This window comes from Antechinus flavipes, chromosome 6 (genome assembly GCF_016432865.1).
Source record: "Antechinus flavipes isolate AdamAnt ecotype Samford, QLD, Australia chromosome 6, AdamAnt_v2, whole genome shotgun sequence".
Classification (NCBI taxonomy): domain Eukaryota; kingdom Metazoa; phylum Chordata; class Mammalia; order Dasyuromorphia; family Dasyuridae; genus Antechinus; species Antechinus flavipes.
This window is the reverse complement of record NC_067403.1, coordinates 190,927,867-190,945,617: the sequence shown is the minus strand read 5'-3', so window position 1 is coordinate 190,945,617 and position 17,751 is coordinate 190,927,867. Positions and strand designations below refer to the sequence as shown.

Genomic DNA, 17,751 nt, shown 5'->3' with positions numbered 1-17,751 from the left:
AGATAAAGGAAGAGAAAGCACTCACAGCAGGAGGGCCAAAGAGTCAGTGAATACACACCATTTTTACAGGTTTTGTTACAAGAGGTTATACCACAAATTAGAAAGCCTTAAGAAGTGTGGGGCTTCCTAATTGGATATTGCTGCCAAAAGAGATGGGAATGGAATGTTTCAGTTTCCCTGAAATTACCTGCTTTCTAGGAAACCATAAATCAACAGATAACTAAGGGGACAGTGTTTAAACTAATAGACACAATGATGTCAAACATTTATAAATGTCACCAGTTTAGATTAAGTAAATATGTCTGTAACTGGCCTAGGTTTAAGTAAATAGAGGCCTGCACATATTGTAGGTCATAGGGACATACAGAAATAATGAATTTTATTTTCTAAGTCAGTTGTTTTTCCAATAAGTACATCTTTCCATTCCACACAGCTACCTGCCTCAGTTTTCTTTTCTGTAAAAATGGACATCATAATAACACCTATATCCTAGGATTGTTGTGAGGATCAAATGTAAAGTGCTTAGTGCAGAACTTAACACAGAAAATGTGATTTATTATGCAAGCAGTGGGCTAATTTCCAAGGGAATTTTAGTAAAGAGTCAGATCCAGGAGATAATTGTGACATTAATTAAAGTGGGCTAAAGTTCCAAGGAAATCTAAGCAAAGAGTCAGAATTAAGGAGATAATTTTTTTGGAAACAGAAACAAAGATTAAGTTGATATGCTAATATGATGGCTTAGAGGTACAATTGAAAGGTGGTAGGAGTGAGATAGTTCCCATCATTAAGTTCTATAACTTACTATAAGAAGTGACAGGTAGCTGTAATTATAAAAGCTACATGAGTGGAATATCACGATCGCTCTATATTTGAGGAATAGAAATTTGGCAGTTGTGTAAGAGATAGATTGAAGAGGGGAAGCCTATGGAAGAAAGATAAATTTGGGGCTACAACAATAATCCTGGTAAGTGAGGAAAGTCTGAATTAAGAATGTTATTAGTACTTGCCACAAAGTTCCTTGTAATTTCTTAACTGTGAACTTCTTATATTCTCTCCGTAAAATATAACTACCTCGAGGAGAAGAGATATTTAATTTTTTTTTCTTTTTATGGATAGAGTTGGGCACAGCACTTTACTTTTTGAAGTAAATATTGTTATACTCTGTTGGGGTTGTTTCCTTATCTCTAATATGAAAGTGTTGAATAGAAGGATTTCTAAGTTCCCTTCAGGGCTAAATTATTTATTCTTAATATCCTATGATATAATGATGGCTTAATATAAATATCAACTTTCCTTGTTAATGTCATATTTATGTTCTATTTTCAAGTATATATTTAATCATGATTGTTTCATTTTTTTTTGTTGTTGTTGTTATTGTTCAATGACAGCAAAGGGTAAGCAATTCCTTTAAAACTTGGCCACAGTTTAAAAAAATGAGATAGTTGTTCAAATGTATTCAAAAAGATATTCTCTGGACTGAAAAATAATTAATTGAACTGTGATACAGTAGTCTGATTTTTTTAAAAAAATAAATCTACTTTTAGTGAAACAAAGTATATTATGTAGATTGTGAATTCAGGAAAGCCTGAATTTTAGACCTACCTTATATACCACTGGCTCACTTGACTTGAACTTTATTTAACTTCTCCATGCCCCAGGCAACTCCCTCAAACTGTAAGCTGTGAAACAATTGTTTTTTTGGTGAAGGGAGCCCCCACTTCTTTAAAAATATTATTTTGAAAATTTTTGAAAATAACACACAGGTAAATTGTTTTGCTCAGACTCTTGATCAAGTTTTATTTTTTTTAAATTTATTTTATTATAGCTTTTTATTTACAAAACATATGCATGGATAATCTTTCAACACTGACCCTTGCAAAACCTTCTCTTCCAAATTTTCCCCTCCTTCCCCCTATACCCTGCCCCAGATGGCAGATAGTCCAATACATGTTAAATATATTACAAATATATGTTAAATCCAATATATGTATACATATTTATACAGTCATCTTGCTGCACAAGAAAAATCAAATCTAGAAAGAAAAATACCTGAGAAGGAAAACAAAAATGCAAGCAAACAATAACAGAAAGAGTAAAAATGCAATGTTGTGGTCCACACTGAGGTCCCTTAGTTCTCTCTCTTGGTGTAGATGACTTTCTTCATTATTCAACAATTGAAACTGGTTTGAATCATCTCATTGTTAAAGAGAGCCATGTCCATCAGAATTGATCGTCATATAGTCTTGTTGTTGCTGTGTACAATGATCTCTTGGTTCTTCTCACTTCACTTAACATTTATTCATGTAAGTCTCTCCAGGACTCTCTGAAATCATTCTGTTGGTCATTTCTTGGAGAACAATAATATTCCACAATATTCATGTATCATAATTTATTCAGCCATTCTCCAATAGATGGCATCCATTCTGTTTCCAGTTTCTAACCACTACAAAAAGGGCTGCCACAAACATTATTTTTGCAAATGTGGTTCTCTTTCCCTCCTTTAAGATCTCTTTGGGATATAAACTCAGTAGAAATGCTGCTGGGTCAAAAAGTATGCACAGTTTGATAACTTTTTGAGCATAGTTCCAAATTGCTCTCCAGAATGGTTGCATCCATTCACAGTTCCACCAACAATGTATCAGTGTTCCAGTTTTCCCACATACCCTCAAACATTCATCATTATCTTTTCTTGTCATCTCAGCCAATCTTTCAGGGGTGTAATGATATCTCAGAATTGTCTTAATTTGGATTTCTCTGACTAATAGTGATTTGGAGCACTTTTTCATATGACTAGAAATAGATTCAATTTCTCCGTCTGAAAATTGTTCATATCTTTTGAGCATTTATCAATTGGAGAATGGCTTGATTTCTTATAAATTTGAGTCAATTTTTTATATATTTTAGAAATGAGGCCTTTATCAGAACCTTTGAATGTAAAAATGTTTTCCCAGTTTATTGTTTCCTTTCTAATCTTGTCTACATTAGTTTTGTTTGTACAAATACTTTTTAACGTAATATAATCAAAATTACCTGTAAGGATCTCTAGCTCTTCTTTGATCACAAATTCTTTCCCTTTCCACAGGTCTGAGAGGTAAACTATCCTATGTTCCTCTGATTTATTTATAATATCATACTTTATGTCTAGATCATGAACCTACTTTGACCTTATCTTGGTATATGGTGTTAGATGTGGGTCAATGCCTAGTTTCCTCCATACTAGTTTCCAATTTTCCCAAGAGTTTTTGTCAAATAGTGAATTCTTATCCCAAAAGCTGGGTTCTTTGGGTTTTGTCAAACACGAATTTGATATAGTTATTGACTATTTTGTCCTCTGAATCTAACTTATACCACTGATCAACTAGGCTCTTTCTTAGCCAGTACCAAATGGTTTTGATGACCGCTGCTTTATAATATAGTTTTAGATCTGATACAGCTAGGCCACCTTTATTTGCTTTTTTATTTATTAATTCCCTTTTGTTCTTTCAAATGAGTTTTTTTGTTATTTTTTCTAGGTCACTAAAATAGTTTCTTGATAGTTTGATTGGTATAGCACTAAATAAATAGATTAGTTTAGGTAGTGTTGTCATCTTTATTATATTCACTCGACCTATCCAAGAGCACTTGATATTTTTCCAAATGTTTAGATCTGACTTTATTTGTTGGAAAGTGTTTTGTAATTTTGCTCATATAACTCTTGACTCTCCCTTGGCAGATAGATTCCCAAATATTTTTTCCTATCAACAGTTATTTTAAATGGACTTTCTCTTTGTATCTCTTGTTGTTGGATTTTGTTAGTGATGTATAAAAATGGTGATGATTTATGTGGATTTATTTTGTATCCTGCAACTTTGCTAAAGTTGTGGATTATTTCTAATAGCTTTTTAGTGGAATCTCTCTGGTTCTTTAAGTATACCATCATATCATCTGCAAAGAGTGATAATTTGGTTTCCTTATTACCTACTGTAATTCCATTAATCTTTTTTTCTTCTTTTATTGCCAAAACTAGCATTTCTAATATAGCATTGAATAGTAATAGTAATAACGGGCAAACTTGCTTCAGTCTTGATTTTATTGGGAATGGTTCCAGTTTATCTTCATTACATATGATGCTTACTGATGGTTTTAAATAGATGCTACTGATTATTTTAAGGAAAAGTCTATTTATTCATATACTCTCTAGTGTTTTTAATAAGAATGGGTGTTCAATTTTATCAAAAAGATTTTTTCTACCTCTATTAAGATGATCATATGGTTTTTGTTAATTTGGTTATTGATATAGTCAATTATGTTAATAGTTTTCTTAATATTGAACCAACCCTGAATTCCTGGTATAAATCCGACTTGGTCATGGTGTATTATCTCTGTAATCTCTTTGCTAATATTTTATTTAAGATTTTTGCATCAATATTCATTAGGGAGATTGGTCTATAATTTTCTTTCTCTGTTTTTGTCCTATCTGGTTTAGGTATCGGTACCATGTCTGTGTCATAAAAGGAATCTGGTAGGACTCCTTCAATCCCTGTTTTTTCAAATAGTTTATATAGCATTGGAGTTCATTGTTCTTTAAATTTAGTAGAATTCACATGTAAATCCATCTGATCCTAGGGATTTATTCTTAGGGAGTTGATTAATAGCTTGTTCGAATGTTTTTTTTTTTCTAAAATGGGACTATTTAACCAATTTACTTCTTCCTCTGTTCATGTGGACAACTTATATTTTTGAAGGTATTCATCCATTTTATTTAAGTTATCAAAGTTATTGGCTTAAAGTTGGGCAAAGTAACTCCTAATTAGTGCTCTAATTTCCTCTTCATTAATGGCAAGTTATCCCTTTTCATTTTTAAGACTAACAATTTGATTTTCTTCTTTTCTTTTTCTAATCACATTTACCAAGGGTTTATCTATTTTGTTGGTTTTTCATAGAACCACCTCTAAGTTTTATTTGCTAATTCAATAATTTTTTTACTTTCAATTTTATTAATCTCTCCTTTTATTTTTAGAATTTCAAATTTAGTGTTTGAGTCGGGGTTTTTAATTTGCTTCTTTCTAGCTTTTTTAGTTGCAAGCCTAATTCATTGATTTTCTTTTTCTCTATTTTATGCAAGTAGGGCTTTAGAGATATAAAATTTCCTCTTATTACCACTTTGACTGTATCTCACATATTTTGGTATGACGTTTCATTATTGTCATTCCTTTGGGTGAAATTATTACTTGTGTCTTTGCTTTGCTGTTTCACCCAATTATTTTTTAGGATGAGATTATTTAGTTTCCGATTGCTTTTTAGTCTATTTTTCCCTGGCTTTTATTGAATGTAATTTTTTATTGCATTGTGATCTGAAAAGGATGCGTTTACTATATCTGCCTTTCTTCATTTGAATTTGAGGTCTTTATATGCTAATATATGGTCAGTTTTTGTATAGGTTCCATGAACTGCCGAGAAGAAAGTGTACTCCTTTCTGTCTCCATTTAGTTTTCTCCAAAGATGTATCATACCTAACTTTTCTAGTGTTCTATTTATCTTTTTAACTTCTTTCTTATTTATTTTGTAATTTGATTTATCTAGTTCTGAGAGCTCAAGGTTGAGATTTCCCACTATTAAAGTTTTGTTGTCTGTTTCTTCTTGTAGCTCTCTTATGATATAATTTTAGATCATATCCAGCTAGGCCACCTTCATTTAATTTTTTTCATTAGTTCCCTTGAAATTCTTGACCTTTTCTTCTTTCATATGAATTTTTTTGTTATTTTTCTAGGTCATTAAAATAATTTCTTGGGAGTATGATTAGTATAGCACTAAATAAATAAATTAGTTTAGGAAGTATTGTCATCTTTATTATATTAGCTTGACCTATCCAAGGGCACTTAATATTTTTTCCAATTGTTTAGATCTGACTCTATTTGTGTGGAAAGTATTTTGCAGTTTTGCTCATATAGTTGCTGACTTTCCCTTGGCAGATAGATTCCCAAATATTTTCTATTATCAATAGTTATTTTAAATGGAATTTCTCTTTCTATCTCTTGCTGTTGGATTTTGTTAATGTTGGATGAAATAATCCTACTTTAGGTCAACAAAATGTCATCTCTGCCTCTGACCACTTCTCTAGCTTCAATGTCATTTTAAGTACATTAGTTTTTTTTTTTTTTTTAAGTTCTCTTTATGGCTGATTCAATAAGAAGATACTACATATGAAATTGAGGATGATCATAATAGTAAGAGAAGTTGCTATAGGAACTACTGATATTTTTCAAATGCATTTAGCACAGTTTGTATAACATCTGTGAATGTGACTAGGCACATTCCCTAGAGTGCCGTGAAATAAATTTTTCTGAATTAGCAAACAGAATCCTTTCATTATTAATAGTTTTTCATTGTATAAATGTATATGGTTGTCCAATGTTTTAAAAACTAGGGCCCATTATGCTCTCTCCAAGCAAATTTTTCAGCTCAAGAGAAAAATATTCATTTCTATTTGAAGCCTATAACAGAGAAATATGAGTTAGAAGGGATGTCAGTAGCCACCTGGTTCAAACTCTGGCCCAAAGGAAGCCCTTTTGCAGACTTACTGCTTAAGAGATCCACTAGCCTTTGCTTGTAAGGGAAGAAGAGGAGCCTATGCTTTTGGAAACAGCATGTCTACTTTCAGAGAACTCAAAGCGTTAAGGAGCCTTTTCTTCTCTCAAGATTATGTTTTTTTGTTTTTGTTTTTGTTTTGCAGTATCTTCAGCTTAACTAGTTCTACTTTAGCAATCAAGCAGATGCTCCATTCTTTCTTCTGTGAAACAGCCCTAAAAATATTTGAAGCCGGCAGGCTTAGTACTTGCCCTCGTTTTTATAATAATAATTTTTTTTTTGCTTTGTTTTCATCATATTACATTATAAAATTAGCAAGGTGTCAATTTTAAAAAAATTCAATTATTTCCCCAGACCCTTTTAACACTTTTGGTTCCCTTTTAAATAACTGAATTTGAATTTCTAACACTTGTCTTTAGGATCTTTTCAACACATTTCTATAAACAGGTCTTGTAATTTCATTTTACCATAGAGAAATGTCTCAGGAAATTGAAATAAATGCTATTTGAGTTATCCAAGGACATGGAGGGGAGACAATACCTAAAAGTTGAGAACAAAATGTGATTTCTGCTGATGTTATTTTCCCTCAAAATATTTACCATTAAAGGACATTTGCCCTTTTGTATCACTCAGACTGTTACCAAAACAGGAAATGAGACACCTGAATTATGAGAACTAGATGGGAGCAAGTATGGCTGTTATGTCAAGAGAGTACAATAATGTTTCTTTTCTCTCTTTCTCTTTTCTTACTTCTTCTTTCCTTCTTTCCTGTTTTTTTTTGGTAAGGCAATTGGAATTAAATGATTTGGCCAGGGTCTCAGAGCTAGAAAGTATTAAGTGTCTGAAATCAGAGTTGAACTCAGATTCTTCTGACTGCATAACTGGTGCACTATCCATTATAACATCTAGCTGACCCATTATATCAATGTTTCTGCTCTTGCCAGCACTAATTTCAACCACTATATCCATAGCATGAATAATAAATCACATTTATATATAGATATCACTTCATAGTTTACCAAGATCTTAACCTATGTTGATAGATCTGATCTTCACAGTACTCTTGTAAGATAGGTAGTGTAACTGTTATTCTCATTTTGCAAAACAAAATTTGGGTCTTGGACATGTTCAGTGATTTGCCTATTAGTGCAAAAGTAGTAAATTACAAGCTTGGGGCCTGAATCTTGGCCTACTAATTTAAAATCCAGTTCACATTCCACCTATTTGTTTTCTCTCTTATTTGAACAACTGAACTTAATGAAATCATCATTTTAAAAAATCACAAATAGTAGTAGTTATATTAATAATGATGTACGCACAAATACATTTTCCATCCACCAATCTGTTAGCACAAGAAGGAAAGTTTGAAAAGTTCTGAAAGTAAGCTTTGCAAAGCATTTATTTTGATAACAATGCCATGAAGTATATATAGTTCAAATCTTCTTATCCCCTATGGACAATAAATGTCAGAGGAGTAAAATGATTTGCTCTTCCTGAAAAGCATGCTTGGGAGGGCTCTTATCTTTAAATTAAGTAACTTCCCATTGTCTTTAGGTGCATATACAGGCTCCTCTATTTGCCATTTAAAGTCCTTCACAAACTTGGTCCCAGTCTACCCTTTCAGTCTGGTTACACATCGCTCCCTTTCATGATGGTTCAAAGAGTTCCTTAAAAGCAAAAATGTAAAAAAGAGTGAGTATTTGTAAGCCGGACATGACTATTTTCAAGCTGCAAAATTCAGGCATCTTATATTAGCTGCAGTAGTCTTTGTTGATACAGTAATACACCAGATATAATACATAAGTAATGAAGTAAGCAAAATTTAACAAATAAATTGGTCTGACTTGTAAAAAATTAATATGAAATTATAATCTAAAACAAAAGAAAGAGAATATGCTATTTTTAAGAGGGCATTATAATTTAGGATTTCCATTTGCAAGAATACTGGGTTGAGAATCTTTTCAGCAGTTCTCCATGAATTCAGGAGTGCCAAATTATCTCTGACAAGGTTCCACAAGGTCCTTATGGATTCATTCTTGGAACTCACACTAACAGCCTAGATCCCCAGAGTTTAACAGCTATTCTTACTCTCTCCAAGAGTCTATGGGCAACCCTAAAGCCCTGAGGTTTCTAAAATTATTGCACCTGTCCCTCTATCCAGCATATCCCCATCTCCAGAATGATTAGTTTGCTAATATCTACCTTTTACAAAATAATGTTCATTAGAAAGGTATAGCAAGAATAAAAGGACAAAAGGCATTTCCCCAAACTGTGTGGTGTACTCTTCCCTGGGGACAGTGTGCTCAAATTTAAAGTTGAAAGGTACTTAGCCACATATGAAGGGAACACATTTGGTCAGTAGATACTGCAAGACTTTTTGCGTAAGGAGTTCTTTTCTCAATTTGAAGCATCCCCACCAAACTAACTTCTAGGTGTAGTGTCACTAAGAGGTGAGCTACTGTCTTGCTTAGCTGAGCTAGCTCCTTGTAACACATGACGTCCTCCCGCCATCGGACTGGGTCAAGCAGATCTCTGCTCAGGGTTGGCCCTTCAGCAGACTCAGCTGTTGCTGCTTCCAGCCCCAGAGTGTCTGCTATCTCCTGCAGCTGCTGAGGGGATCTCCGCTGGCTCTTCCAACCTTCTGAAGCTCACAGTCATAGCCTGTGCTATCCTGTGTCTGGATGCTCCTTGACCTAACGGTAGGAAAGAATAAATACAAAAGATACATGGAGGGGAGACAAGATAGTGGCAGCACATTCTAGCCCTCACTTAGAGGCTCTTCCTCACTTGAAAGCAGCCAGGGAGTGGAGAAGCATAAAAATAGAGTGAATTCACCGAGTTTTACGAGTAGATCAAGTTTGTCCCTGAATATGATTCTTCTAATGTTTAGCATAGTGTTTGCCATGAGGTAGCAATTAAATAAATGCATGTGATTCATGGACAATATTAATTTATGATGTTAAATCATGACTAGATGGTAAGCTCTATAAATCATGGAATCAGCATGAATATGGACCCCAGAGAGTCTCTGAGCCGCTCTAGACCTCCCCTGGAATCCCTTACCTAGCATCTCTGACAAGGGCCGTTATCCAGCCAGCCTCTGCATGGAGTCTTCTAATCCCATGAAACCCTCTGCCTCCTCCAACAGCATATTCCTTTTACATAGTTCTGGGTGTCAACAGTGTTTTCTTAACTAGAGCTGAAACTCACTTCTCAACCCACTTCTCTGCAATTTTTATCGATTATTTCCAGTTCTGCCTTCATGGTCCTAAGCAAAACAAGTCTTATCTAACTTCTGTACCCCCAGGCACTTCAGCCTGGCTGAAGAGGCAGGGCATCCTGAAGAAAGCCAGGGACTCAGACTTCCTTCACCCCCACCATCTTGATCTCCACTTCCCCTCAGAAGCAAATGGACATAGTGCAGGACCAGTACACAAGCCCTCAGAATGATAGTGCCCTCCTCTTCCCAGACTTTCATCCTTATTTCCAGTCTGTCTTCCATAGCCATCATTAAGGGGATTAATCCCCTGTGAAAAATGGACTCCCTCTTTTCGATACCACTAATAGCAGACATCAACCAATTTCCATCATTGGGCATTTAAGCCCCAAAGCTTCTGGAACAGTAGTGCTTTGAAGCCCACCTGCCCTGCTTCTAGGACAGCCCATGCAACCATCTGGGGAGCAGCCCTTCTGAAGAAGGGGCCAGCTACTCCCACCAGCTCCCAGCCAACTGGCCCAGTGGGGCAGGCAGGCAAGCCCTGGGGGGAGAGAGGTGGGGTGGATGAGGCAAATCCTGTCACTGTTACCTTGAGCACCACTTCCTCAGGCCATGATCAAGGTAGCCCTGGATCCCAAGCCTATGAGTCCTGGGAACAGCAGTGGCCTGCTTCCTGCCCTACATCCACCCTATGAAAATGTGACTGAGATGCTGCTGCTGCTCAATAATGCTGCATAAGAGGGCATTATTAGAAGCTGAATAGCTTTTTTAGCTGCTAGATCACATTGTTATCTTCATTTTGAGCTTATGGCTTGCTAAAAACCCATATTTCCCCCCACACACACATAAACACATATTTACTCTTCTTTAACTAACTCTTTTCCATCCTGAACTAACTTTTCTCACATTTAATTTTCTTACATTTGGCTCAACATTTTAGACTATCAAAGTCTTTTGGATTTTAATTCTAATTGTCCAGCCTGTTAATTGTCACCTCTAGATTTTTGGCATCTTCAAATTTGATAAACATGCTATGGATACGGAATGGATAAAAGCTTTAGCTAAGTATTTATCTCCCTTAACTCTTATCCCAGTCAGGCATTTAACGAATATTTGCTAAATTAATTGAAATGTTATTTATTCATAAAAGCAAGCAACACATTTTCTGATTACTTGAGTGATTTCTATCTTTTATACCAACAGGATGTTCGACAACGTTTTGTTGCTTCACTGTTTTCTCTGTCTCCTGCTAGAGTTAGTGTTATTGGAATGTCTGTGGTGAATTTGAAACTGGCTTTATCAATAGCAATTCGTTTCTCAGCAACTCGTCGTCAGTTTGGACCAAGTGATGGTGATGAAATTCCAGGTCTTGAATATCAAATGCAGGTATCAACTCATGATATGAGATTTTTTTTTATGTGATGGTGTGTCTGTGTGTGTGTGTGTGTGTGTGTGTGTGTGTGTGTGTGTGTGTGTGATAGAATTTATTTATATACTCTCTTAAATGGCTACTGTTAGGTGACTGAAGATTAGGGAAACTTTTCAAGGTAGAAGATAAAGCAGCAGAAGTGCACACCCCCAACACTGGAAGGCATTCAATCTTTAATCATTTGACTCAATGCCATAAGTCCCCAAACAACTAATCCTTGCCAATATCATTTTGGTAGTAAAGTTGCTTTTATATATTGCTTGGAACATGGTAAAAGGAATTTTATAATCAGTGTATTGCCTTTAATATTTTCATAACTTGAAAAAGAAGTGAAATAGTCATATAGCAGAAGTGGAGGCAAGGGGCCTGATTATTGGACGGAGGGCTATGAAATTTTAAAAGATTTGAAGGAAGGTCTCTACAAAGTATGGATCCTCCAAGGAATTTGTAGAATGATGTGAACAATAAAATGAAAAGACATGGAGGTGATGTGATCTCTATCAGTTAAAGGAGTACCCATATCACTGAGATCTGATCAATAAATAGTTGATTTGTAAATGTTGATTTTGACCATATTTCTTTTATAAACCTGTCATAAATGATCATTGAAATTTTCATTTGGCAGAATAGATGGCAGATAGATGGAAGAGACCATTAGGATGCAGTCTTTCATCATCATTATCCTCATCTTCTTGGAAAGATGGTGTTCCAGTGACTAGGAAGTCATGAGGCATTTCTTTCTGTTGTTTGGCATCTCTCATTGTTAGAAGGATTTTCTTTTTATTTCTTCATTTAAATAAAAGAATTTAAATGAAATGAAGTAAGAAACAAATTTGTCAGTAGGATGATGTGAGGTTGGTGGGGTATTAAAAAGGATATGATTTTGAAACTGGGTCAGAAAAAAATCATTGGAATAATTTTTAAAATTTTACTTAAATGTATAAAACATTTAGTGAAAAATAAGTATGAAGTGTATTATATTTATCTAAGATATTTTTTTCAGCAATGGCGCCTGATTCCTTACTTGGCAGCTGCATATGCCTTAGATCATTTTGCAAAAACTTTGTTTGAGGACATGACAGAATTTCTAAAAGGCTTTTTACAAAATGATAATAATATTATACAGGTAAGACGATACCAATTTTTTTTGGCATGCTTATAGTTGATAAAGTGATGCTAGTTAAATAACTATTTTATATCCAATAGAGACACAGTACCTTTTTAGGTCAAAAAATATTAAACTTTTTTTTTCATAGAGTTAGTGTTTAAGAAATATTTTGCGTTGTGGTGGATCATTGTATTGATAAAAATAGTAAGTCTTTCAGAGTTGATTCCCATTACAGTATTGTTGTTACTATGTACAGTGTTCTTTATTTTGCTCACATCATTTTGCATCAAATCAAATTTAATATTTTGTTGAAACCATCTCCTCCATCATTTTTATAGTACAACTTGTTCAGCCTTTCCCTCAATTAATAGCATCCTCTCACTTCCTAACTCTATCTCTACAAAAAGAGATGCTATAAATATTTTGATACAAATGGGTCTTTTCCCTTTTTCTTTGATCTCATCAGGATATAAACCTAGAAGTATATTATTGCTGGGTCAAAGGACAAGCAGTTTATAGCTCTTTAGAGATAGTTCCAAATTGTTCTCCAGAATGGTTGGACCAGTTCACAACTCCACCAACTTTGTATTAGTGTTCCTATTTTTCCACTCTCTCAGAAAAACAATTTTTGTTAATTTCTTCTACAGTTATAGTTGGTTCATAGAATTAAACATTGCATCATCAAAATTGTATGGTTGAAGAAGTATTAGAATGATGTACCAGAAATAGCACAGGATTAGCAACCAAAAACCCTTGGTTCTAATTCTCTGCCACAGGCAGCTTTGTGCCCAGTTCCTTCTGAGATGACTCACTTCCTCTGTAAAATGAGGCCCTAGATTGAATGATCTCCAAGTTCTCCCTTTGTCAACTCAATATTTTTTTTTTCCTAATGGCTATCCCTCTAGCTTTTTTCTCTGATACAACAAATGGTTCTCAAATTATAATCTGACTTATTCATCATTCCCATTCCCTTAACTATAAATAATGGGGACATTTAGGATAATACCAACAATAATCATTATAATATTATCTCACATATTTGTAGAGTACTCCAAGATTTGCAAAATTCATGGGAACCGTATGAGACAGGAAATGTAAATATTATCTTTTTTTTCATTTGGAGAAACAGAGACTCAAAAAACTAAAGGTATTTGCCATTAGTCACACAGATTAGTGTCAAAGCAAGTACTTGACCTCAGGTTTTCCTCCTGATTTCCAAATTCAGCTATACCATATGCATAAATTACCATGCCATTAATTTCCTATATATAATTTTGAAAAATAACTGTTGTTTGATAAGAAGAGCCTTCTTTGGAATATTACTGGTGTTTTGAGGTTTTAAAAATCTTCTGTTTAATCCTTCCTTTTTAAGGCTGAGCTTGGATATGAAATTCATGCATTAGCATCTGCTGGCAAACCTCTAGCTTCCTGGACTGCCCAGCAAGGAGCTCAGGAATGTCAAGAAGCTTGTGGAGGGCATGGTTATTTGGCCAGTAAGTGTGAGGATAGTCTTCTCTTTTGCCTCTAGTTCTACCATTTCATTTTAGATATCTTAAGACCCTTTTCTTCTGAACTAAAGATAATAATGCATTACATAGAATCTGTGAGAAGGAAAGCATTACATCATTTCAAGAGGAACTCAACGTCAGTCAATTTGAATTCTGACTTTCCTTTTAACTACTTGCATAATGTTCATTGACAGGATTCTCTCAGTGGGGAGAGAAAGTGGTACAATGACTCCCACTGACTTGTGGGAATCAGAATCCCTGAGTTCTAATCCTGGTTATGCCTAACTTGTTATGATGTGATTATGGACTGGTTACTTAATTCCTTCACATACCCAGTTTCTCATCTGTAAAATGAGGAGGCAAGATCCCTTACAAGACAAATGTTTTGTGAATTTAAAAATCAGTACAATTAGGAACATTATGTTTAAAAAAACATTTTAAAATACTCCATTTTGACAACTCAGATACTGATTTTACTGGTGAACATTTCAAAAATGAAAATACTTATATTTCAGTCTTTTTTAGTCCTTCAAGTTTTTGTATCAGCAAAAGTTTGATATCTCAACTGCCTCGTGCACCTTTCTCATAAACTTTTCAAATGATCAGAAATGTAAAAGCTTTCAGTGATAAATCTCTTTTGTTTAAGGATATCCCAGTGATACAAAGGTCTCCTCTCCTTTCTACTCAGTGGTATTTTACAGCAAAGCAATAATTCATATTTTTATAGATTTTGAAGTTTGCCAGGTACTTCTGCTTATTTAATGTCTTTGTCTTTGTATTAGAGTCATTACCCACAATCCTTTAGAAAATGAACCCAATCTGTGACAAAGAAAAGCAATTAAATAAGGACCATCAGATAAGGTAGACAATCAGGTATCTATTTAATGCCATGACAAAAGAAATATATTTACTATCTCTTCAGGACTTTCACTGTTTTTTCCATTCTTGGAGCTCAATTTTTTTTTGCCATTAAAAAAAAATCTTCTTGTAATGATTATGCCAACATTTGCCAAATTATGGAGAAAGCAAGGGAGTTCTAGAAAAAATCTATTTCTGTTTCATTGACTACACTAAAGTTTTTCACTATGTGGATCAAATGTGACAAGAGCTGAGAGTATCAGATAATCTTATTTGTATCCTGAGGAGTCTGTATGGAGGTATTGGATCAAGAAGCAACAGCTAGAACTGAGCATATAACAGCTGATTGGTTTAAGAATAAAAAAGGAGGTGGAGCCAAGATGGCAGAGATGATACACATTTCTCTCTGACCTTCCTTACAATCCTCACAATAATTATGAAATTCAGCCTCTGAATTAGCTCTGGATGGGCAAAACCTACTAATATGGGTTTGCAACAAATTATCAGCAGAAGGTAATTTCAAAGATTGCCAAAAAAGATTTGTTTCAACTGGAAACAGGAGGGAGGCAGCCAGGGCAACCAGTACAAATGCCAGCACAGATAGCTCAGTGTCTCCCACAGAGAATTTGCGGGAGGAAACAGACCAGAAAAAATCTATTTCAATCAGAAACGGGAGAGAGGCAGCAAAGCACAACAGCTGATCACAAACGCCAGCACAGACAGAGCAGAGCCCGGGGTAGAGCAGTCTCAGGGTGGTGGTACGACCAACATGGGGCAGAGAGTTTGCAGGAGGAAGCAGACCAGAGAAGGTCTATTTCAGTCAGAAGCAAGAGAGACACAGTGAGGCCTGAGCAGCTGACCACAGGTGCCAGCACAGACAGCTCAGAGTCTGGGAGCAGTGCAGTCTCAGGGTAGTTGAGCAGACTCTGACCACAAACTCCTGGGCAGACACCACAGAACCCCGGGACATTGCTAATGACTCCACTTGGCTGAGCCAGGACCAGGAATGAATCAGCACTGACCCAGTGCAGTGGTTGCTTGGAAAACCTCTCCTGTTCTAAAGGCAGACCTTAACTTAACTTTTAAAAAATGATCAAAAAAGTAAAGAGGATTCTAAAAATTGATAGCTTTTATGGTGAAAGAGAAGAACAGATTTCAAACTCTGAGGAGACTAAAGGCAGATTGTCTCCAGATGAAGCTCTAAAAGGTGAAATAACCTAGTCCCCATCATACAAGGCTCTCTAAGAACTTAAAAAGGATCTTAAAAGAGAGCTAGAAGGAAAATGGGGAAAGGAAATGAAAGCCTTATCAGAGAGTTTGGAAAATACAACACAAAATAGACATAGTGAAATGGAAAAAGCATGTAACTCATTAAAAGATAGATTTGATAAACTAGAAAAAGAAAGCAACTCCCAGAAAACCAGAATTTGTGAAACAGAAAAAGAAAATATCTTCTTAAAAAACAAAATTTGTGAAATGGAAAAAGAAAATAATTCTTTAAAAAACAGAATTTGTGAAATGGAAAAAAAAATTCCATAGAACAAAACAACTCATTCAAAAATTCAATTGGACATATACAAAAAGAAGTGAAAAAAGTAAATGAAGAAAATAACACGCTAAAATTCAGAATTGGACAAATGGAAATGAATGATTCAATAAGGCAACAAGAATCCATCAAGCAAAACCAAAAAGAAAAAATAGAAAAAAATATAAAATACCTAATAGGGAAAACAACTGACCTCGAAAATAGATCTAGGAGAGACAATCTAATGATGAAAAAAAGATCCTAGACACTATTATTCAGGAAATAATCAAAGAAAACTGTCAGGATGTCATAGAAACAGAAGGTAAAATAGACATTGAAAGAATTTATTGATAGCTACAGAAAGCGATCCCAAAATTAAAACTCCAAGAAATATTGTGGCTAAATTCCAGAACTATCAAACCAAGGAAAAATTACTATAAGCAGCCAGAAAAAAAACCAATTCAAATACCAAGGAGCCACAATTAGGATCACTCAGGATCTAACAGCTTCCACATTAAAGGATCAAAGGGCCTGGAATCTGATATTTTGAAAGGCAAAGGAACTTGGTATGCAGCCAAGAACTTACCCAGCCAAACTGAGCATTTTCTTCCAGGGAAGAAGATAGACATTGAATAAAATATGTGAATTCCATTTATTCTGATGGAAAAAAACAGAGCTAAACAAAAAGTTGACCTCCAAATATAGGACTCAAAAGAAGCATAGAAAGGTAAAAAGAAATCTTGAGAAGTGTATTTCTATCATGGGTATACATAAAGAGTACATGTATACATTGGTTTACTATTATAATATAAAAAAGGATCTAGAGGTGGAAAGGAAATTGTACCAGAAAAAAGAGAAAAGTGGAGGTACTACATCTCATGAAAGGCAAAGGAAACCTATTATATCTGAGAGAAAGAACAGAGGAAGATGATCATAGTATGAATCTTACTCTCATCAGAATTGGCTCAAAGAGAAAATATTAGAAATATTCGATTTACAGAGAAACTTCTCCCACCTCATTGAAAAGTGGGAGGTGAAAAGTGAAAAGGGAAGGGGGTAGGATAAATAGAAGGGAACTGAGAAATTGAAAAGGAAATTTTTTTGTTTGTTTGTTTTGTTTTGTTTTGTTTTTTATTTCAGTTTTTTTTATTATAACTTTTTATTGACAGAATATATGCCTGGGTAATTTTTTGCAACATTATCCCTTGCACTAACTTCTGTTCTGACTTTTCCCTTCTCTCCCTCCACCCCCTCCCCTAGATGGCAAGCAGTCTTATACATGTTAAATATGTTCTAATATATCCTAGATACATTATATGTGTGTAGAACCAAACAGTTCTCTTGTTGCACAGGAAGAATTGGATTCAGAAGGTAAAAAATAACCTGGGAAGAAAAACAGAAATGCAAACAGTTTACACTCATTTCCCAGTGTTCCTTCTCTGGGTGTAGCTGCTTCTGTCCATCATTGATCAATTGGAAATGAGTTAGATATTCTCTTTGTCGAAGATTCCACTTTCATCAGATTACATCCTCATACAG

General features: G+C 34.7%; 1 protein-coding gene across 1 annotated transcript in view; it reads left to right on the top strand.

The window, feature by feature from the left end:
* The window catches only part of ACOX3 (acyl-CoA oxidase 3, pristanoyl), an 85,310-nt gene that overhangs the window by 29,585 nt on the left and 37,974 nt on the right, over positions 1-17,751 (top strand). Inside the window, exons 7-9 of the mRNA XM_051966738.1 lie at positions 10,988-11,170; positions 12,217-12,339; positions 13,694-13,814. Of these exons, the coding sequence (XP_051822698.1) occupies positions 10,988-11,170; positions 12,217-12,339; positions 13,694-13,814 (427 nt within the window). The remainder of the gene's footprint in view (positions 1-10,987; positions 11,171-12,216; positions 12,340-13,693; positions 13,815-17,751) is intronic.